At 35.6% G+C, this 23,870-nt stretch overlaps 2 protein-coding genes and 1 long non-coding RNA gene across 10 annotated transcripts in view; 2 read left to right on the forward strand and 1 right to left on the reverse strand.

The window, feature by feature from the left end:
- LOC128863081 (cyclic AMP-dependent transcription factor ATF-4) overlaps window positions 1-5,552 on the reverse strand; it is a 44,927-nt gene extending 39,375 nt beyond the window's left edge. The window contains exon 1 of the mRNA XM_054102007.1: window positions 5,387-5,552. The gene's annotated coding sequence lies outside the window, so the exon portion shown is untranslated. The remainder of the gene's footprint in view (window positions 1-5,386) is intronic.
- Window positions 649-1,961, forward strand: LOC128863084 (uncharacterized). Its single transcript, XR_008454573.1, has 4 exons — window positions 649-726; window positions 802-1,204; window positions 1,261-1,444; window positions 1,924-1,961. It is a non-coding gene; the product is annotated as an uncharacterized LOC128863084 (long non-coding RNA).
- A 1,629-nt stretch (window positions 5,553-7,181) lies between the features above and the next one.
- Window positions 7,182-23,870, forward strand: part of LOC128863079 (protein WBSCR14 homolog) — a 64,830-nt gene continuing 48,141 nt past the window's right edge. For 3 of the 8 annotated variants that reach the window (XM_054101999.1, XM_054102005.1, XM_054102006.1), the window contains exons 1-2: window positions 7,182-7,268; window positions 8,525-9,675. In XM_054101999.1, the coding sequence (XP_053957974.1) occupies window positions 9,209-9,675 (467 nt within the window). In that variant the 5' untranslated portion in view covers window positions 7,182-7,268; window positions 8,525-9,208. The other 5 variants (XM_054102001.1, XM_054102002.1, XM_054102000.1 and 2 more) reach the window with 5 other exon arrangements.

Consider the following 23,870-nt stretch of genomic DNA (forward strand, 5'->3'; position numbering starts at 1 on the left):
TTTCGCCGAGATCCTCCTCTTATTTGTAGCGCGCGTTTCACAATTGGAAGCCGATTCCGGTAGATGGTTTTTTATGAGAAGCTCTTTCATACTGGTACTGTGCTTTTCTAAGCCTCCTGTGGACACTTCATCCATCCATAGGAAGGTGGGCTCATTGGAAACAAGTTCTGCCAACTTTTTTATAATGAGTTCTGCAATGTAATCGATTGCGTCGGGACTATTCAATAATTCTCCCTGCTGTAACTCTTTAGCAAACGCTAGCTCTTTGCAAAACATGAGTTCCGTTTAAATCACCACATCATAAGAAATAAAGCTTTGTAAATTCTCCATCTCGATCTAGGATTGTGTCAAATAATCTATTATGTCCTGACTTAAGCGGTATCTATTTCATGTCATACTACCATAGTCCCGAACATACCGATAAAAACTCTTCAGCGAGTTGTTGCTCGTAAGCAGTCTATTTTGAAAATGAAATGTTTTTTCTACAAATTTTACTTTTCCTCCACTTTTAGTCAAAATTTTTAGAGCTAGCAACCCAGTGTCTTGCTAAGGGAGCCGATTTGTCAAGAGGGAATGAGAAAGCTGCTTACTGAGCAAACCTTTTATTATTGAATCATGGTGAATACTTATTAAACTTAACTATAGTGAGTGCGAAAGTGACAGCAAAAAACAAGTTGCAAATGTCAAATACAAAAATTAATTCTGTGAAAATCTCCAAGCAAAAAGGTAAGTTGAACAATTTTTAGTAAATTTTGGAATTATATATCTATTTAAACTAATAAAATGTATTTTTATTTTCAGAAAAACGTATTCACAAGAGTCTGAGATGAGATCTTTGGAGACGGCATGATTTTGGCACTCATCCAGCTGAGTCTTCAGTACCGCGATTTCATCCTGAAGTTGCCTGTTCAGTTGAATTTGTGCTTCAGCTTTCCCCACACGTTCTTCCATTGTTTTCACAGCTTTCCGCAGGTTCGCCATTTCAGCCGCTATTTCGCCAAACCGCTGCATTACTCGCTCTTCAGATGTTTTCACTCGTTCCGAAATCTCTTCGATGATGCTCCTTCTCTGCAGCTCGAGTTGTTCCTCTATCCGCTCAAGCCAGAAAGGAGGTGGCGAGCTCCCTTTTTTCTTCGCTTTGTTTAGAGTGCTCGCGCTGTTTTGCGGAGTGGATACCGTTTGGCGTGTGATTTTTCCTCTGGTGGTAATTTTTCAAATTGTTTTTAAATTCACAAAAATTTCTGATTTTGTTTGTTTTAGCGTACACTAAATTATTTTCACGGCCACGGAGTTAGATAGTGATCAAAGAGACCCGTATTAGCAAAAGACTATATAAGATAGGTGGTCACAAACACAAGTAAATAAAAGATAACTGCAGCGCACAAAAAAACACGTCTACTCTGTTTGCATATGCATATGGTAATTTGCGGGTATCTTTCTTTTGGTAAGTTTGCTTAACGTAAACAAATTCTTTTTCGCTTATAAAATGTGCAAAAGCATGACCAGTGCCGGTGGTCATAGCTTTTGCATCCATACATACACTGCGCAGTGTGTTTTGTGAGAAATAAGGGTTGAAAAGCAATTTGTTGCCCATACAGGATCAGTGCGGGGATCCTAACCTGAAATACATACATATGTGTTCTCATAGCTATGGGCAACAAATCTTTTCAATATGTGTAAAGAAAATTATTTAACTATTTTAATATTCCCTTAGTCCGCTGCGTAGTGTATATGAATTAAATATGCAATATATGTATGTACATACATATATACTGCGAAGTAAAATTCTTATGCATGCACATACATACTTTGCACTCCATACACTGTATGTAAATATGCACGGTTGGTGCATGAAATATGTATAAAACCTCTAATTTAATCTTTTCCATTTTGTATTAATAACATCTTTTTTATACTTTATAGGTACAGCAATATAAACGGCGATACTATATACAGCAATATAAAAATTATTATAATAATTTTATTATTATTATTATGTTAAATTACTTTAATTCATGTTCATTTTCTAACACCAAAACCTAATTTTAGAATGTAAATATTATACTAATTTATGTACATAAAAACTAAAACGTAAACTTTTCTAAAAACTAAACTAATTCATGTATATAAATAACTAAAACTAAAATTTGTCTAACACCAAACCTAATTTTACAATGTAAATATTAAAATAAATATCTAAAACTTAACGTAATTTTATAATGTAAATAGTAAATTAATATAAATAGCTGTATATAAATAGAACATACTAAAAAAATTATTGTATATTGTATTAATTTTCTTTAGAAACTAAAAATTAATTAAATAAATATTAAAATAATTCATTAAATAAATAATATTCAATAAATAACCATTTGTTTCAGTAATTTTGAAGGATTATTGTATATAGGATCCGTAAGTATTACCTACAAAATTACCCAGTTGAAGAGATTCTGTTAACTATATGTTAACAACGAAATTCACTTATTCATCAGATTCTGTTAGCTACATGTTAACAACGAAATTCACTAGTCTATGAAATTCTGTTAACTACATGTTCACAATAACATTCACCAGCCCAAAAGATTCTGTTCACTACATGTTAACAATAACATTCACCGGTCCAAAAGATTCTGTTCACTACATGTTAACAACGAAATTCACTAGTTCATGAAATTCTGTTCACTACATGTTAACAACAACATTCATGAGTTCAGAAGGTTTTGTTCACTACATGTTACCCACATCATTCACAACTTGAATGTCAATTAGAGCAGCACAGCAGTATTGAGAAATTTCTGTTAGTGCGAGCGAATAAAATCATCACACGTATAGACTGGAAGTAGGTAGCAATTGCACGGCGTAGAATATAAAATTACTACAAAGCTCACAACTTCATAGGTGAACGATACCCACAAGTTAGCAGTGTAAATAGCAGGTAGTTGGTTTGCAGGGACGTGTGTCACGACGCCACCCGACTGCACTAACACATACAAAGCGCAGTCAAGCATGCTGGATCGTTACCAGAGGCCAATACAAATATTACAACAGAAGTAGAAAAGAAAAGGGCGAACTATATTGCACAGGCAACATGAAGTTGAAGCTTCAAGCATACGACGATAGTCCGAATGTAACGACTTTTAGTGATTTAATTTTGTAAATATATTACTTTATAATTTAATAAATAAATAATAATAATAATAATTTTGTGGGGAAAATACCCATTTGGTCCCCCGCCTCTTTTAAAAAAAAGGGGTATAAGGGGGGGTAGAGGGGGTATTCTACTTTCTAAAAGTGAAAACCTCACTTGGCGGCGGCTTATAGTTTTTAAGTTATTTGAGTTTAAAAATTGTAAAATTGACCAAGAATCCTCCTATTTTGGTTACTACAACCAGCCGAAGTGCTGCCAGACATCGTATAAATAAACAATTTTAGAAGATAATAAATGAATAGAAATACAAAATTTTACAAATTATTTCTATATTATATACGTCTATTCATATATATATATATATATATATAGGTATATTTATGGATATATGTATATATTTATATACATATATATATTAATGCTTGATTTTCAGTAAAGTATGTTTGATTGTATGCATTTTGAATATATGATATATATATTTTTAATTCCAAATTTTCACTATATTATGAATATATGATATATATATATACATATATATATTTAAAAAAAAAGAAAAAAAAGCGCCGCAGGCGAAAATTTGGAATAAAAAATCGCGCGATTTTTAATTCCAAATTTTCACTATATTATACATATATATATTTAAAAAAAAAGAAAAAAAAAAAGCGCCGCAGGCGAAAATTTGGAATAAAAAATCGCGCGATTTTTAATTCCAAATTTTCACTATATTATGAATATATGGTATATATATATACATATATATATTTAAAAAAAAAAAAAAAAAAGCGCCGCAGGCGAAAATTTGGAATAAATGCTGTCCACAGTATTTTTGCGTAAAACTTTCTTCTGCGTAGGCGGCCTTCAGCCGCACTTCAAAAAAATAACCCTCATCAGTCCAACTCCGGCTACGCAATCCACAGTATTTTTGCGTAGAACTTTTTTTCGCATGGGGGGCCTTCGGCCGCGCTTCAAAAAAATAACCCTCATCAGTCCAACTCCGGCTAGGCAATCCACAGTATTTTTGCGTAGTATTCCTTTTCGCGTGGGCGGCCTTCGGCCGCGCTTCAAAAAAATAACCCTCATCAGTCCAACTCCGGCTACGCAATCCACAGTATTTTTGCGTAGTACTCCTTTTCGCGTAGGAATTTTACGTGAAGCTGAACTGTATTTCGAAAATCATATAGATATTGTATTTATATATATTTATGAACTCAATATATACACCTTAGAGGTTGTAAACCCCCATTCCCTCATTATTCTAACAAAAAAGAGTGTGTGGAAATTATGTTCCTATGTTGCTTCGTTTTCAATCGCATTCTATTTTTTTATTATTTTTTGCTTCTGGCAGCACTCCATTCAGCCATGCTTTTCAGTTATTGTAAATTTAGCTGGCGCGTCAAGTGTTTGCAAGTTATAAATGCAATTTAAATTGTTAATTTATGGTATATATCAATAAAAAGAGTTAAAAACGTGTGTGTATGTTAATGTAGTTTGAATATTTATTAAAATAAATGTGATAAGTGCACTTATTGTATCAAAATTTGGTGAAGGTAAAACACAAATTTCAACAAATAACTTAAAAACTATTATTAACTGAATAGTGTTGGTGCTAGTTTTAGCAAAATAAGCACGAAATCAACATCTCCTGTGAATTTCATTGGAAAATTCGTAATATTTCTCTCAAAACAAGTGATGGGATACTGCATGGAGTCGGAGCCATTTTGTGCTACAATACGGATGTACACGGAGAAAAAAAAAACAAATCAGATTGTCTACCAATACCAACTTTGATAGATTCGCCTTGATACAAACTCACAATTTTAGAGTTGTAGCAATACACAATGCAAAAAGTAAACAAACGTATAATGTATAAACACAATTCCCATCAAACAAACAACAGTAACAGTTAACCATTCTCTTAAACCCAGGATTTGCCTTTAATGTAAACATATTACATCGTTCAAAACTTCAGTGCTCGATGGCAACCCTTAGAAAGCCTATGGAAATCTTGCAACGAATGCAATTTAAGATTTCCAATTTCGCAATAGTATTATTTATTTCGTCAGCTCAATACAAATCATATAAAGAGTAATTGGTGCTCTGCTGTAGCAGGTTCTATTCTACAAAACTCATCAAATCAGGAATTCAGTGTAGGTAAGCTGCATACCAAAATGGCGCTAGATTCCGCGAAACACAGCGTACATAATTAGAAAGTGTTCATGGCAATGGACCTCTACTTACATTTGTTTTAAAATCATTTTCGCTGATAACTTTATGTGCACTAAAGTGCTGGATTTGTGCTTACGCAAACACACTAGATATCCATTTTCACCTCAATATAAATGCAAAAAAATCTATAGATAACAATTTACGTTTTTTCGGTTTCATTGGGCAAAATGGTACTGAAAGAGGGATGGGCATTAAATATCTAAATCTAATCGAAAGTAATCGCTCTCAAAGTTGCCACACTTTTTGCCTACATTGTATATCGAGGGCATATGTTGATTGAAGGGTATTCACTCAAAAGACGTTATATGAAGAGTAATACATCAGATAAATTGTGAGAGTATTTTCGGTTTCCAAGTCATAGAAGGTTCGGAAGCAAATTGTTGCCCGCTCATTTCACATGTATTCTTACTTAAAGTAACAGAAACAATGACTGGGTTGCCTTTGCTTTATATTACCAACACAATCTCAATTTTATCGGTAACAAACCACCCTCACGTCCTCTGTTATGTCAGAAAATCAGCGGATTTCTTCAAAATCACTGAGAGCCGGTTAACGATCTGATGTTGGCCACAACAGAATTCTCTCTACCGTGATTATATATGTACTATAAATAAGACTTCTAAGACTGTATATATGACAAAGTGTATTCATTTGCAATCAACCTACAAAATAATTCTTCGTAATTTGGCAAACTACGTGGAAACCAATGACTCAAAATCTAACCGAGTTGATATAAGCGGTATGGGTTGAACGGTTTAAACAAGTCGCGTTGGCAAGTCACAGATATGTAGCAATACCGAAAGAATGTGATACTAAAACAAAAACATGAATGTCAGATGACGAGATAGAAGTTGCCAGAAGATCCGAGCTGCCACATCTAGAAGTTAAGCGTATGAACGTGTAAACGTAAAGTAGAACAATTAAGCATTGAAATTACATAACGCAAGCAAGTTATGTTGGCATTAGATTGTGACTTTTATTTAGCAAACCAGTGGGGGAACTCAGAAGAGTCATAATTTTAGTTGAGGAAAACGTAATAATTTATATACAATATAAAATACATAAATGAGCAAAAATTTAAAATTAAGATTTAAATGAACTATCAAACATTAAAAAACAAAAATGAATGAACGAGAATCCCATAATTATAAAGATTGCAGTTTCGAAATATAGGACGAAAAGTGGGTAACAAAATCAAATTTTAAAAACAACAAACAAATTTACAGAGATAACTTTTAATTTTTTATAGCTCAGATATTTTTTTTTTGTAAGTTTAGAAGATCACATTTCAATGCAATTATATCATACCCCACTTATTCTTTATTATTGGTATTTTCTTGCTGAAATATAGTATTAAAACATAATTATTTGCTGGAAACATCAGCCTTGCACTAACTGCAATATGTAGCTTCTTCATTTTTATTTTCCCCAAAATAAATTTCTGTAAAATCATTATATCGCGGTGATCAGTTTTTTTTGGTGCCTTTTAACTGGCAGCTCGCTGTTTCATCTATTAGCTGTTTATTTGCCCAGTTATTGATAGTGCTGCTTTAAGCTATGTGTGCAATTAGTATTGTAATACTTCATTTAATAAAGAAATTACTTCCAAGAATTTATTAAAAAAGATAACATAATAAATAATCTCTAAAGACGTCAACAATAGTGAGAGTTGAAGTTAGACTAGCCATTTTACCACTACTGTTAAGAAGCGCTATCGAAATTGAGGAATTTCAGAGATATTTTTAACAATATGCTTGTCAAAGCAACGCAGTGCTCCATTCTTGACAACCTGGTTTTCGTGGTGAGTTCAGTGACAGTAATATGTATATCTCGGACAATTTTTGATAATAATAATAGCAGTAAAATTGAAGTGATAGAACGGTTTTCCAAAGTGGTAATTTTCGTAAGAAATTTCGTGTTAATTACATTTATAGAATTCCAAATACAAAGCACAATATTACATTGAAGAAAAATTGGTTTAGAGCTATCAAAATTAAAACCCAAATTTAAAAATCTTGTTAAATCAGTGCAACAGCGTCAACTACGTATCCGTCGCCATCGCTGAGCAGCTCGACATTCTCCAAAGCATAACAGCAGTTCGTTTATCAGCATAAGATCTGATCCGTCAAGTTTTTCACTGGTCAATCGACAATGGTGCGCAGACAGCACCAAAAGCCTTTGAACAAAGAAATACATTGAGTTTATTGAAAACCAAAAAGCCAACACTCCCACCCAAAATGTTATCAAATCCATACCTTTTGTCTCTAATACACGTTATTTGATTGACTCAATCGAAAAAAAATGATCTTTAGTATCGAAGTTTTTGCATGAGGGCAACGCAACAACAATATTTAACATACATATCTATTCTACTAAGCATTGTTGTTGGGAAGGAAAGACATGTGTATTTAATTATTCACGTCATTCCGATAACGTACACAATATTGGTCATTTCTGAAATCTTGAAACGTATGTAAACACATAAATATAATCAACTATAAAATGGAATCCATCATTAAGAAATATACTACGACGAATCAATGCCAACAATAGGTTACATTAGCGGAATTTTCCTCTCATTTCAGACGCTTATTCCATGACCTCTGCACTACATCAAGTCTGGAAGCATTAGTTGTAATATAAGACAATACTGCTGTAGTGATGTAGTGGCTGTATGATAAGGAATCTTATAAATAATTATTTTCGATCTGAGTTAATTATTATGTCACAGTAAATATTTGTTTGGCGTAAATACGTAGCAATAATAGAAAAACACATAACATATGCTCAACTTAATTTATTTGATTTACAGACATATGTACATGTGTATATTGAAAAAAAGGCTAATTTATAGAACAAATAAAATGGAAGGCTTTCATTACACATAAGTACCGGCTTAAATTCTAGGCGGATTTATTTTCATATCCGAAGTTAGGATCGAAACCAGTATATATGTACTTTAAAATCCATTTAAAATGCGTATATTTTCACATGTACATATGTTTTTATATAAGAAGTAATAAATACATATATAAATTCATAGTATAAAATCTTATGTTCCAACGATCAGCAAGACAACATAAAAACTTTTGTTTTAAAGGCCTCTCATTGCAACATAAATATATTTAAATTACTCCTATCTTCTAATAGTACTTTTGTAGAACATTGTAAAAATAAATAATATACATACAACACATAAGAGCTGACAAAACAAAGCATCAAAAAAAAACGAAGAGAAGAAGACCGATCTAGCCAGTGGTGTTAAGAGCCCTTGGACTAGCAGTTTTTATAAGAGAGTGAAAGAGAATTTGAAATGTTTCCCAGTGCGAATTAGTACCAGTGTCATAACGCTAGCACATTTTCCTTAATACACACGTAAGTGTGTATATACTACGTCGGGAACCGAATCGTTATCGTTGTTCGCTAGTGCAAACGAAGTGTGTGTCATGGAAAATATACGATTGCGGAATGCACTGTTTCATGTTGGTCCTGGTGTTGTCGCTGAAATTGTTGTAGAAGCCGGCAGTGATAGCTAACGGCTATATCAATCATTCTGCTGTTAAATTGACATGAATAGTTCCCTGTTCATGAGTCAAGTGTGTTATGAAGTTTATTGGTTATTGGGGATTCGCGTATACAAAGTTTAAAAAACAAAAAACACATATTCCATCGTTATATTTGTAGATGGACTACGCTTTCTTCATGACCAATTCATCTGGACTAGCAACAATCACATTTGAGAGTACGCGCGTATAAATCTACATAGATATCTACAATTGTGTACCCTTAAATCAACGCTTATTTCGCGCGACGAGCTGTAGATAAGAATACACAATGATGCTAAATAAATATCAGAATTATTTGCAACAACAGCAAAGGCAAAATCAGCAGAGTATACAACAGCAGCAACAAAGCTGCGGTGGTATAGCGACAAGCATGGCGACCAGTGTTTTACCATCTGAAGCCGGCTCATCCGATTATGGTAGTGGCGCTGCTAATATTTCTAAATCAGAGCGGGAATCAATACACTCAGGTCAATTTATGGTTTCCCACTTTGAGGCCGAAGAGGCGCAGGAGGACGATCTTGAAGAGGATGATGAAGTGAAAATGCTCGATCCAGAAGATCCAAATCTTACAAAATCAGAGGAGTCCGTAAATACTTGTACTGATGTGCAGCGATTTGTACCGCGCAAAATATCTTACGTACAAGAACCCGGTCATGTAGGATCCGTCGTAGCGTCACACTTGGAGATAGAAACCTCACTCACCAAACTCTTTAAATGCATGAATTTAGCTTACAGGTAAGTGAACAATTACTTCACTTAAGTCAGTTATTCTTGGTAGTCGGCTATTTTCATAAATAACAAATAGTAATAACAACTGCATCGATGTTTAAAACGATTGTATTTTTGGGGTCAACCAACCAAAAAAATATATTTACAAAATTTAACAAATATGATTTAATGAAAAAGTAGCTGTCACAGGATGAACTTATTAAAATACGCATATTTTTTCCTAGCGCTTGATTCATTTTTTCACATCATTTGGGTATCTCTGTTCAATATAATTTTAGTGAACATCTGATTTAAGAATATCTAGTTATTATTGACTAAAACATAAAACTTGTTTAATTTAAAATAAAAATAAGTTGTTAATTAAAGAATGCTGTTACTTACGACTATAACTACGGGCTATTGGGCTCTTAAAATAATTTCAGCCTATTTTTTTAATTGAATTGTTGGAAATTTTGAATCAAAGCTCAAGTAACTGCATCTTTATTTATTTATTCAGGTCTACTATTGTATATGAAGCTGCATTTACATGAGGCGAATTTCTGACAAGCAATAATCGCTCACCTACGGCATTTACATGGGCGATACTATTAAAACATTTGCAAAAAAATAGTTGATTAATGCTGATGACAAAAGTTAAGAATACACACTGTTTCGCATTTTAAAATCCACAATAACTGTTTCATTGCTTGCGAAACTAAGTGCATCATGAACACCATTTAAATGCATTTTTTTTATGTAAAAACTTCAACTTGTGATTTTTTGAGAAAAATGAAAATACGGAAAAGGTTTTATAAAACGATTTTTTCGAAAAATTTTCCAATTAAATTACGTGTGCGAGAAAAAAAGCGTAAATAAACGAAATTTAGAGTTGCACCGAAAAAAAGTTGCTTTTTTGTGGATATTTGTTGAATCAACATTTTTGATAAGCAATGTTGAATCGCTAAATGTAAATGCAGCTCAATAGATTAATTACAGATAAAATAGTCTTGCAATTTGACTTTAAGCACAGATTTTTTTATTTGTTTATTTGCATATTTAGTCTATGAAATAATAATTTCTTACAGACTAATTAACGGCCGCCGTAGCCGAATGGGTTGGTGCGTGATTACCATTCGGAATTCACAGAGAGAACGTAGGTTCGAATCTTGGTGAAACACCAAAATTAAGAAAAACATTTTTCTAATAGCGGTTGCGCCTCGGCGGGCAATGGCAAATTTCCGAGTGTATTTCTGCCATGAAACAGCACCTCATAAAAAATATCTGCCGTTCGGAGTCGGCTTGAAACTGTATACTTAAATTAGAACATCGTATCGTATATCAGTAAAAATTGTTTAGGCAAAGAGAAATCAAGATCGATAGATGCTGGGATTTGGTTAAATTTAGAGTCAAATAAGTCTAGGCCTATAGAATTTGTGAAAAAGCTAAACTCTGATAAAGCTCTGTTGATAAGAACATAGAACCGCCTCGAAATACGTCAAACCGTTGAAGGTTTATACACGGAAAATTGAACTGCAACCCTCAAGTAGAGAAGAGCGGTCAATCCTGCCAGTGCTGTAGTCTTCTGTTATTTAAAGACAGTAAATTGATCAAACGGCAGCGAGGCTTATAGGCGATTACGCTTATAACCCAGAAATTCAAAATAAAAACAATTCACAAATACAGGCAAATAAAAATATAAACATAACGAAAAAAAAATAGATGCAATTTTTGCAAATCAAAATTATAACAGTTAAGCTGTAGTTGGGCTAACAGAAAGGTGTTCTGCGCAAAATTACTATGGTTAGCATAGCCCGTGTTGGAATAATATATAATAGTGACCAGGCTGTTATTTCTCATTTATGAAGTGATATTAAGAAAGTAAAAATGAATCGTTCCCACGGCAGTCGGTTCTACGTCATTTGTACGAATTTTTATCCGGCCGAGGATTGTCACTCCAGCAGCCCACAACATATGATACTCTGGTGAGCTTCGAGGAGCCGTAGACGTACCGTTTATGTCGCTTCTTGGAGCCGAATGAAAAGTCGAGAAGCCTAGGTGTGTCTGGTGGCGAGAACAATATGTGGCCACAAACCGTGTGTAGCACTCCCCGTGGCCCTTAATACGTTCAGCGCGCCGCTGATATTTCTGACATTTTCCCTCGGCCGGTAATATAATATTATCAGCGATCAATTCCTTGTAAGGTTCAGAAATACTGTTCTGGTGGTTATGATGAAATTTCAAGAATATTTGGGTCTAAGAAAGCCAAAAATTTAACAAAAAAAAGTTGTTACATTTCGTTACATGTGTAAATTCCAGCCACACTTTTGCTTAGAATGCTTTAGTAAAGCTCATTAAAAGTATATTTGTCTACATTCATTCAGGTTACATTTATCTGTTAACTTTAATACTGTCGCTCCCTCGAAAAGTGTATCGACGGTCCCAAGGACCGGAGCATTCCACGGGGAAATATCAGCCGATCCAGGGACCGTTGTCGTGCTCAACGTGTTAAGGCCTGAGCAGATCTAACCGGAGTTGAGTTTGGGTGGCGCCGTCTTTGCCAAACGCAGCAGGAATAACTTGGGATCCAGGGTTAGGTTAATGTTGGTAACCTTAAGAAAAATTATTTTTTTAGCAGTAGGTTTGCTGCTCGGAGCTGTTCCAGTGGCTATAGATGAGGGATGACGTTAAGCGCCCTAAACAGGGCTAGTTTACTTGGGTGGCAGCTCTTGGTCTGCAAAAAATCCGAACCATTTCATTATCTCCTCTTTTCAATAAAATCTTTTCCCCATCCCCCAGCCATTTCTTCAAATAAGGGAAGAAGTAGTAGTCTGAGGGATCCGAGGGAGCCAAGACTGGAGAATAGGGGAGATATGAAACGAGTTGGCACCCTATTTCCATTAATTTTTCGACCTCAACTGCTGAGGTGTAAAACTCCACACATGAAATTATTTTTCGTCTATGTTTTTAAAATCGTTCGACTTCCTCGATTCAAACGAATGCCACACACAAAGAAATATACCGATCGGGCTGAAGTTTGGTGAGTGTTCTTCCAAGAGATGCTAGTAACTAAACATAACCTCGATACGCGCAAGTAGTGCCATCTCTCTGGCTTTGCACGCACTTTTTAAACGACCTTCGTACAGAATAAGAAAAATGTAGCCCTACTATAAATCAGCTGTTCGAGTTTGTATTTACTATTACAGAGAAATTTTTGTTCATAATTTATTTTAAAGTTTTTTCGAAGTTTTTGCAATGTACTAATAATAAAATTATGTATGTACATGGCAAGTACACTTTTGAGATTACGCGAAATCAGTTAGTAAACAGTTGTTGTTGTTATAGCAGTTTATCAAGCCCTACCAGTACGGTATAGTCACCGGTTGTTATCATTTAGCTTATCTAACGGTAGGATCAGGAAACGTGCTGCTTCGACGGGTTGGCTCCAAGGAGAGATGGGTGTTAGGTAAATGGGTTTAAGAGGGCATGTGAATATGTGGTTAGTATCGTACGATGTACATTCACATGCCGCACTTATGTTGAGTATGTCGGGGTAGATTCTGGATAGGTAGGAGTTTAACCTGATGCAACATCCAGTACGAAATTGTGCTAAAGTTACGTGTGTCTCACGAAGCAGCTGAAGCTTTTTGCTAACAAACAGTATTTGGGTGCGCATGCGTTTGGCTATTCTTTTCCAATGAAGGGAAGTCTTAGCACTCTTGTGCCATGTATCTTGCTTGGCACTCCAGTAAAAGAATCATCCAAAAAAGTAGCTTCGTATCGCAAATGCCTTAAAAGGTGGTGGATTCGAATTGTATCTGTTGGCAGGATCGTATTTTTATATTTTTGGTTTTCCACTTGAGATGAAGCTGTCGTCTATGCAGCCCAAGACATTTAGAAAGCCAGCTATCTAAATGAATTGTGTCAACTTTATAGTACGATTTATGTATGTAGGTTATAAACAGTTATATTTTCAAATTATTTTGCTATAACTTCTTTATTTTGAACGTCTTTTGTAAATCGTATTGCTTATTTCGCGACATCTTTTATGGGCGACAAGCCTGAATTAAAAAAATATGGAAATATTTTTGAGTCAGGTTTTCCTTGTAGACATTTTAGTAAGCAAAGTGTGCATATTTTATGCGAAGAAAAATCAATATTGATGGATTTTGAGATTTTATTAAATTCGCAACGTGCATAGACTACGAGATCCGAAAGGGGTATAAAGCAGTTTTATGGTGTACGGATCGCTAAATTCAGTACAAGCGAGCTTGTCGATCAACCCCATATGTGAAGTTTTGTCGAAGGCTTTAGAAAAGTTGGTGTAAATGCAATCAACTTGGCACCCAGAAGAGAATGCTAAAATATACAATACTCACTAAAGACAGCCAGATTTGTAAGTGTAGAACGACCCGATAGAAATCCGTGTTGATTCGGGCAAATTAAACTCTTAACTGAAAAATATATTTTATCTTTGATGACGTATTTAAAAAGCTTAGGTACATTAGTGAGCTTCGAGACAGTTCTGTAATTACATGTGTGTATGTGTAATTGGCGCGTACACCCCTTTTGGGTGTTTGGCCGAACTCCTTCTCATATTTGTGGCGTGCGTCTTGATTGACCTACAGTTTCAAGCCATTCAAAAGCTTTGTGGACGAGACCTTTGATGTTGTGGGAATACAAAATCGTCTTTTGGCATACTGAGTTTGAGGTATTCAAGTATTTGTGTCTTGAATACCGATCTAAGTAATTGATGCTGCACTGAAAAAGCAAATGCGACCATGGTGTATCAAAAATCAGTTAAAATTTCCTTGCTGCTTCTTTATTTTTTTCTACAATTTTTTACTCCTCGTCGCGTCACTGCCGCAGAAAAACTAATTTAATTGAAAGTGTTATTTTGTTTAACCCGGCGTTCGTCGCTACTGGGTAAGAAATACCACAGAGATAATAAAACCACTTTTAACTTTTTTTCTACATACAAAATATCGTGACGTGCCGCTTGAAGTACCTATCTGGATGCAATCAAAAGACGCGCTCCCTACATAAAATAAATATTCACCTATATATTATGTGGTAATTTTTACCCAGTTGCGCCCGTTTGTGTTTGTATTTGCCTAGCGACGAACCCCGGGATAATTATAATAGATAGCGACGATGGATATATCTGTGTCTCTTTTCCTCTTATTATGCTAACGTAATATTACATGTCATAAAATTTAGAAAACCCGTGATATTAGTGTGCAGGTCGAAACTAAATATTGTTGGACTATATTCTTTTAGTACTTACTTTTTGTTTGTTGTACTCCTTTTAGCTTTCGGCAATTGAAAGCAATGAGTTGATAAAGTTTCATTGCAATCCGATGATTGGTTTGGCAGCTTTTAAAATACGTACAAACAAACAAGTATTCATTTTTATATACTCGTATAAGATAAAAGGAACTTCGTTTGAAACACTGCAATTTTATTACCCAGTTGGCTATGCGTTTCTTCTTCCTGCAACGATGTTGGTTACATATTTGGGGTCGCTTACTCAACTGCCTGTTAATGGAAAAATTATGAAACAAGCAGTTAAATTTGCCTACATGATAAACTCGATTTCATTTTCTCATGAACCGGTTATTTAACACCAGAGAATAGGTATCAGCACTAAACAAGCATAGAAAATCAGGTGTTCAGGTATAAGAGAAAAAGGTTTAAGGACATCGTTGAGATCAGAAATGGCTGCACAATAAACAAACAAATAAACAAAAACTTCTGAGGGATACAAAAAGGTGATTGAGAATAAGAAGTCTGATGCATGGATTTTTTTTGCGATATTTATGATTTACCTTTTCGTGCTGGTTGAATTGCGCCGTCATTCCTGCAGTGTGTAAGAGTGTGAATTTCGTCAGCCGATATCTCTTAACGAACTTCTCGTCTGTATACTGTCCAAAATAGTCTCCTTAGCTAAATGACTTGCAAAAGTTTCTTCAAACATTTTCTCAAGTGCATCAATGTAAAATCACTTCTATTCTCTATCGCAGTTTATTACAGCAGGTCATCAAAGAAATAAATTTAAACCTGTCGAAACAATTGATTTTTGTATACAAACAAAACAGATGGCTCTGTAGGAGCGGCAAATGTTAACCGTCTGTTAAATTTGTGGACGGCATATACAGTTCAGAAAACGAAAATGTGTTTAAAGAGAAGATAAATTTTAAAGGGAAGTCAAAAAAATGGTGCTTAGAGTATTTTTATTTTCCTTTCCATTATTAGGAAATGCGATAACCATTACGCAACAATAAAATATTGTCAATATTTTTGAATTTTACACTTTTCGTTGTATTTACCTTTACTTTAACTTTACGCGTGTTCCGTTTCACAGTGCCTACAGAATAGCACAGTTAACGACTCTCTGGCGTAACTAATACGATTCGAAACATAAATACGATTAGAAACACGATGTACAGAATGCAGAGGTGTGGCCAATCAGCTGATTGGCTGACGAAAGTGGGGTCCTGACAACAGTTTGTTTAAGCTTGTGTTGGTGATAAAAGAAAAGAATCAACGCAGTCTTCGGTCATGTAACTTCATTGGCGCCTAAATAACGACTGCTTGGACGAGTGTGTGAATACGTGTGAAATGAACAGGCAGAATTCTGCTGCCCAGTACCCGGTGAAGTGGCAACCGAAGTAACTCTCCCAATTTTGTTTCGGATGGTCATGGTAGGTAGGGTAATCTATCGGCCTTGATTAGAAATATGAATACAAATACCAAATCGAATTGGAATATGAGAGAAAAAGGATGGTAGTGAGAAAGCGAGTAGGATGTCAGTACTAGTAGAATTCGAAAACGAATAATAATGTAAATGTTATGTTAGATAGTTAAGGCTATGAGTACATTTTTTGGCAAGATAAATTAGCTAGCTTACCATTAGTTTTCATATTTTCGAAAAATAGTATGTAGGCTATAATAGTATTTTAGGCTGGGAAAACTATTTTCATCATTCGAACTTGAAAAAAGTTAAGTAGTCATGTTTCTAATATTAAATAAAACAAAATAGACACTTGCCCCTTACGAGCATCTCTTCATACACGTCAATTTACGAGTATATGCATATATACAATATATATAATTGGCGCGTACACCCTTTTTGGGTGTTTGGCCGAGCTCCTCCTCCCATTTGTGGTGTGCGTTTTGATGTTGTTCCACAAATGAAGGGACCTACAGTTTCAAGCCAACTCCGAACGGCAGATATTTTTATGAGGAGCTTTTTCATGGCAGAAATACACTCGGAGGTTTGCCATGGGCTGCCGAGGGGCGACCGCTATTAGAAAAATGTTTTTCTTAATTTTGGTGTTTCACCGAGATTCGAACCAACGTTCTTTCTGTGAGTTCCGAATGGTAGTCACGCACCAACCCATTCGGCTACGGCGGCCGCCCTAGAGTAAAATGACCAAGTCTGCAAGTGGTACAGAACTAGCGTACTAGAGATTGGTACTGGTTTCTGCTCTCTCCACCTGCAATGTTTTCAGATGAACACTTTTATATTGCGATGAACTGGTTATGTTTTGGACACTTCATTGTATTAATTTCTGTAAATGAAAAACAAAAACAATTTGAAATTTAACTCGCATTGCTGTCACAGTTGCAATAGCCGATAGTGTAGAAGGTTTGCACAACATTCAGGGAATTCTAGGTTCGATACTTCAAAAAAGCAAAGATAATTTTATTTGTATGTATGCATATGTATAATTTTTAAAATTTTTTTAAATAAAAAAAAAATTTTATCAATTTACCGTATAAAAGCCTGTACTACTATCGGCTGACTGAACTGCCCATTATGTTCTTGTTTTGCACGAGTTGGAAGACAGTCACGAAATGTACTCGTATACTGGCTTTTTAGGAGCGCATCCTTATTTTTAACACACTTTTATTAGGTCGGGTTGTATGTATGTATGTATGTATGTATGTATGTATGTATGTAACGGAATCTTTGAGCTAAATTTTCACTGGCTTCTAAACATCTGATCGACTTGAAATTTTGCACACCTATCAAGGACCCATGACAATGCAATAATTTGATAAAAGTGTTCCATTATCCTTATTGGGATTGCCAGGATTAATATTTTCTTTTTTTACCTGTAGGCAAAAAGTAAGGTGAATTTGGTTGTAAAATGAAAAATCTTTATTTATTCTTGTAAATCAATTTCATCCCCTTTAAAATAATGGCCTCTCGATGAAATACACTTATGCCAACGATTTTTCCAATCCCCGAAACATGCCAAATAGTCCATTTCCGGTAGTGGTCTCTTGAGTTTTGGGAATAGCCAGAAGTCACACGGAGCCAAATCAGGCGAATACGGTGGTTGCGGAACGATATGCGTGGAGTTTTTGGCGAAATAGTCACGAAGAACGAGTGTAGTGTGAGACATCCTTATTAGGATTGCCAGGATTAATATTTTATTTTTTTAACACACTTTTATTAGCTCGGGTTGTATGTATGAATGACTGTAACGGAATCTTTGAGCTTAATTTTCACTGGCTTCTAAAAATCTGATCGACTCGGAACACACAACATAAATGACTAGATGGGAAACTCTTTTTCTCGTGAGAGCGCTGAAAAATGTGAACTTTTTATAACATTTGCCAATATTGTCATACCGGTAGAAACATGAATTGGGTATTTTTTTAAACAAAAATTGAGAGTTTTTAGTTTCCACACCACCATTGAGGTTAGTATTTAGTGTGCGGTTGTGTAATAGTATATTACTCGTAAACACCTACATATACTAAAAATAAAAAATAGTTAAAAAAAAAAACTAAAAAACACGCTTTTATTGCTAATCGAACTAAAAAGTAGAAAATAAAAAATAGTTTAAAAAAACTAAAAAACACGCTTTTATTGCTAATCGAACTAAAAAGTAGAAAATAAATTTTAATGACAAAGGGACCTATAATGAAGTAATAGCAAATCGAAGGATCAGTCATAGTCAACTACCTCAGAACAGAATTATAACAAAAATTAAGATACAAATAGAGTAATTCTAATTAGAGTTAAAAGCGTGGGATGCTTGAAATAGTAAATATTACAATCATTCTATTGGCAACTACCTATGTACAGAGGGTTATGAAAGTGAAGCAAAATGCATTTTGTAGGTCCTCCGTTTGCAGTCTTCTGGACAGCGATCGGAGTAAATTTATTGTGGTCCCTGGTGATATTTCGCTCCAGGCCTCCTCCAAAACAGTTTTAAGTTCATTCTTATGGCGGGCACCCACTTTGCGTTTCAAAAGTTCCGAGCAGTGTTCAATGGGGTTCAGGTCAGGCGATTGAAAAGTAGAATATACATAATTGCCTTGGTTTATAAAAGGCAGCCACTCTTTTACTGAACGCGCGGTACGTTATGGAAGGTGCGTTGGAATATCCATCATAGGTCAAGACCCAAACCATCTATAGAATCCTTCAAATTGCTTTCCCATATTTTTTTATACTGATGCTGCCCCATTACACCATCTATAAAGGCCAGTTTCCACGACAGTCGGTTCTACGTTACCGAAACGATGCGGACTTATATCCGGCCAAGGACTGTCACTCCGGCAGCATTCCACGGGGGTGTAAATATGGCGAATGTTTATGCTGCTGCAACAACAACAACCAGCCATTCCACTCCACCAGCTGCCATTATACCCTATGCCATGACACTTCGGCCGCAGTGCTTGACATTTGAAACCAAATTTCGTCCATCTAAAACTCTATTCTTTTTGCGCCACACCTTTCCTCTGCTATCATTTCCAAAAATGTTAACTTTGGTTTCATCCGTGAATAATATGGTTTCCCAAAATTCGTTATCCTTATCTATGTACAACAAGACGCAAGCCACAAATAGGAGGAGGAACTCGGCCAAACACCCAAAAATGGTGTAAGCGCCAAATATATACACATTTTGTCAAAAAAGGGAATAGTTTAATCATCAAAATTTATTTTGTCGCCTTCAAAATAGGCTCCATTCGAAGCAATACACACATGCCAACGATTAGTTCAGTCATCAAAGCACCTTTTAAACACGTTTGAAGAGATCTTCTTCAGCTCCTTCAGCGAATTCTCCTTACTGGCCTTTATCGACTCAAAGCGGCGTCCGCCGAGTGGGGAAAGGAAAAAGTCACAGGGGACTAAATCCGATGAATATGGTGGTTGTTCGATGATATTTGTCGAATTTTTGGTAAAAAAAGTGTTCCATGAGTTTTCTTTCCACAAATTGGTCCGTTTTCTACGCACATTCACTCTCAAACATGACATAGCCTCCAAATAATATTCTTTATTTACCGTAGAACCATTTGTAACGAATTCCGAGTGGACAACACCATGATAATCAAAGAAAACGAATAGCATGACTTTCACTTTTGACGTGGTTTTTTGGATGTGGATAGCCGCCTGTGACTGGTGTGTATGTCAATACCCACGTCTCTTCACCTGTTATGATGCGCTTGATAAACATTGGGTCTGAATTTACTTGCTCAAGCATATCTTCAGCCACCTTCTTCCGATAAATTTTTTGAAAGAAATTTAACTCTCTTCGAACGAGTCGAGCAGCCACGTGTCTCATGCCTAATTGATGGTGTAAAATGTTGCGAATTGACTCGGGAGAGTCTGATGGTTTTCCAGCACCATTTCCTTGACATTGTCGATGTTTTCATCCGTCGAAGATGTTGATGTGCGACCAGATCGGGGCAACTCTTCCACGACTTCTCGGCCCTCTGCAAAAGCCGTATACTACTCGTAGATCCGTAAAGCACACTCACCATAGACTTTCTGCAATATTTACAGCCATTCCGCACACGAAATTCCGTTCAAAACACAAAATTTAAGACAAATTCTTTGTTCATTATTTTTATCCATAGTGAAAATTGCAGAGCGCACCTGCGGTTGACTGATATAATCAAATGCCAAAAACAAGCTAATTGACACATCACGCTCAAACTCTACGACACTTGTACCTGGACAGTTGTACCAACATTCCAGCAAAAAAAATGTAGACATATGTTTAACGCGCGCTTTTTAAATGAACAATTCTAAATATTATTTTACATATACAACATATCATGTAAAGCTTGGCGAATTCAAAAAGTAATTGCTAGTTTTTATGTATGAGGTACCCTGCCCGTATATTCGCCAGATTATAGAATCCTTCCCATGTTTTTTCAGATTAACAGTGATTCCTGTGATTCTGTTCTGGTGTTCTGGTGTCCTGGTTAGTCTTGGATTTTTTTGAATTATTTGTTTTTTTTTTACTTACTGGAATTTTTTTACTTACTCATTTTTTTTTATTGAGACCAATTCGTTAAAAAATCGTCTACCTAAAATAGTGATTCCATGTCTGGATAGAGCAGAACAATGGCACAGAAGGTGTGACATCGTCTCTTCATTTAGATAGCTTCTGCAGATGTCTGGGCGTGTCTGCCTATTAGCCAATGTCCCGTCATAGCGGAAATCAGTGTGCTAAGACTATGCTTGTTTTGGCTTAGCAGAGATTCAGTGCGTTTAGCATTGAGAGTCGGCCAAATTGTCCAGCGATTATGCAAGTGGGTTCATTATGCCATATTTCATGCGATTTTATCAAAAATAAATAACTTACAAGTCTTATGTCTTTGTCTCTGTACTCCACAATTCCCCTTAATCACTCAGCCATCTCTATAAGAGATGTACTTTGTATTTTGTCGTCGCCTGACTGTCGGTGAAAATGTGAATATCAGCTCCAGGTATCGCATCACACTGTACCAGTACAGTAGTCGGGAAGCCGGAAACTAGCCCCAGATGCTTGCAATGTACTTCTCCCTCATCAAATCCTCAAACTTTGAGCCATCTGTGTATACATGGGTGGACTCGCCCTGGCTTACATCGTCTTGTTCCCACTCTTCCTTTGAGGGTAGGAGGGCCGTGAACGTTATAATGGCAAGGAGCGCATATGGCGGGAGTGCATAGTTCACTAGTCTACGTTATCCTAAGAAGGTAATAATTTGTGAATTTTATTAACTTTTATAAAGGCAACTTTTCTTACCTATGCCATTACAAAAATAAATTAAAAAAACCCCTTCTGTAGCGCTACACCTTAATGTGCATGTATATATATATATATATATGTATGAAAAACTTATTTTATAAATATCAAATTGAGTTGAATTGTTTGTAATTTGATCTTATTCTTAGCAATTTCTGATTTCTTTGTTTGTGCAAAACACGATTATGGTTTTGGGTTGATTTCCGCATTTATGCAGACGTAAGCAGAATACGAAAGGGCAACTAACTGCTTGAAGGTGCATCGATTATTTTGAGGCTTTGAAATACAATAACTCTTGTTTTGTTTGGTTGAAAGAATTTCCATGTGTTTAGTGCATGCACATAAAACACCATACATGCATACGTATATGTAAATGTGTACTGTATTATTGTCACTATATTACCATATATTTGGGGGGATACATTACTTTATGCAAAAACGCGTTAAAAATAAATATTTGCTTACCGGTTGAAACTTCGTGTAAATTACAAAACATGAAACTCATTTTTGTATTTATTTAAAAGAAGAAGATATAGAGATTAATTATTTTATATTTTGGGGGTGCTTAAAGGGTGATCCCACGACAGATGGTTCTACATTACCAGAATGACTCGGATTTACAGTATATCCGGTCAAGAACTGTCACTCCAGCAGCATTTGCCGTGCATATATTTATGAGGAATTTTTGTACTGCTACAACAACAGCATTAAAATACATTAGGGCATAATTTTATTTATGCAAAGGAGTTACAAGTTTTGCAAAACAGCTTAATTTATTTAATTCTTTCAAAGAAATTTCCACCACAATCTATACACTTATCCAACTGTCAAAACCAGTACGTAAACCAGCTTTGCCAAGTTTCATCCGAGAATGAGGCACACTTATTGTCGCCAAGCCTTCGGAGGGCCATCACCACCAGAAAATCATTTTTCCTTTCAGTTTCATTTTCGCATGCGCGAACAGTGCAAAGTCATAGGGACAAGCTCTAGACTGTAGGGAGGGTGCGCAAGAAGTTTCAGTTCCGTAGTGGTTAAATACTCAGTGCATGCTTTGGTGCGGTGAGCTGACTTTATGACTTTTGGAAGACACTTTCAGTATAGCATTTAACTGATCTTGTGTTCTGTGTATCTAAAACGACTCGATTTGAAAAATGCAGCTATAATTTTTTCTTACACATCGAGATCTTCGGGGCTATGAGTGTGTCCCCATCAGTATTGGCTCATACTTTTTTTAGGCTTGGTAGGCACATTGTAATAGTAAAGCCAAGTTTCGTCACTTGTTACAATACGGTTTACAAACCGGGTTTTTCTTTTATTCAAAATTTTCAGGGTCTTTTGGTATAAAGGCATCGGGTACAATATATCAGCTGCTTTTAAGTTTTTCTTTTATTCAAAATTTTCAGGGTCTTTTGGTATAAAGGCATCGAGTACAATATATCAGCTGCTCTTCGGTTAGACACCCAGAGAAAACAAAGTTTCTTTCCATGTAATCAGTTATTGAGAATCAAATGAATTGCAGGTACATGAATGTGCTAGGTGTTTTCTATCTGTTGTTGTATCATTCGATGGTCTTCACCATTTTCTCAAGCTCTTTTCTCACAACAGTAATATTTTCCTTTGTTACTGACTGTTACCGTCTTTTAGTTTTTAGCTAATACGTTTATTCGCGTTGCGCTTTAGAACATAGTTGTGAGCTTGTCGCCTCACATTGATGAAAATTTTCCCGGAATATATAGAGAAAATTCAAAATACATGTTTATTCCTCAAAAGTGATATTATCGGCTTAAAAGGACTTCCCATCAACTGCAGCGCTCTTACCATATGCCAACGTTTGATCCAGCTCTGGAAACATTTCTAGAACTCTATTTTCGGTATAGCCATCAGAGCTGTCATCTATTTTTCTATTACTTTGTTTCGGCTATTAAAATGCGTTTCCGGTAGTGGATGCTCCCGTAGTGACCCATATCAGGTGAATTCAATGGTTGTTCGGTATTTGGATGGTTTTGTTCTTGGTTAACGTTCACGGACAATGAAAGCACTGTGTGAGGGTGCGTTATCATGGTCCAAAAGCCACGAATTGTTTTCTCAAAATTCCTTTCTTTTTTGACGACTTGTTGTAAGCTTTGGTCCATGATTAAATCACGCGTTAAGTTATACTGCAAAACTGCCGTTATTACACTACGTTACCAC

This window comes from Anastrepha ludens, chromosome 5, assembly GCF_028408465.1.
Source record: "Anastrepha ludens isolate Willacy chromosome 5, idAnaLude1.1, whole genome shotgun sequence".
Lineage (NCBI taxonomy): Eukaryota > Metazoa > Arthropoda > Insecta > Diptera > Tephritidae > Anastrepha > Anastrepha ludens.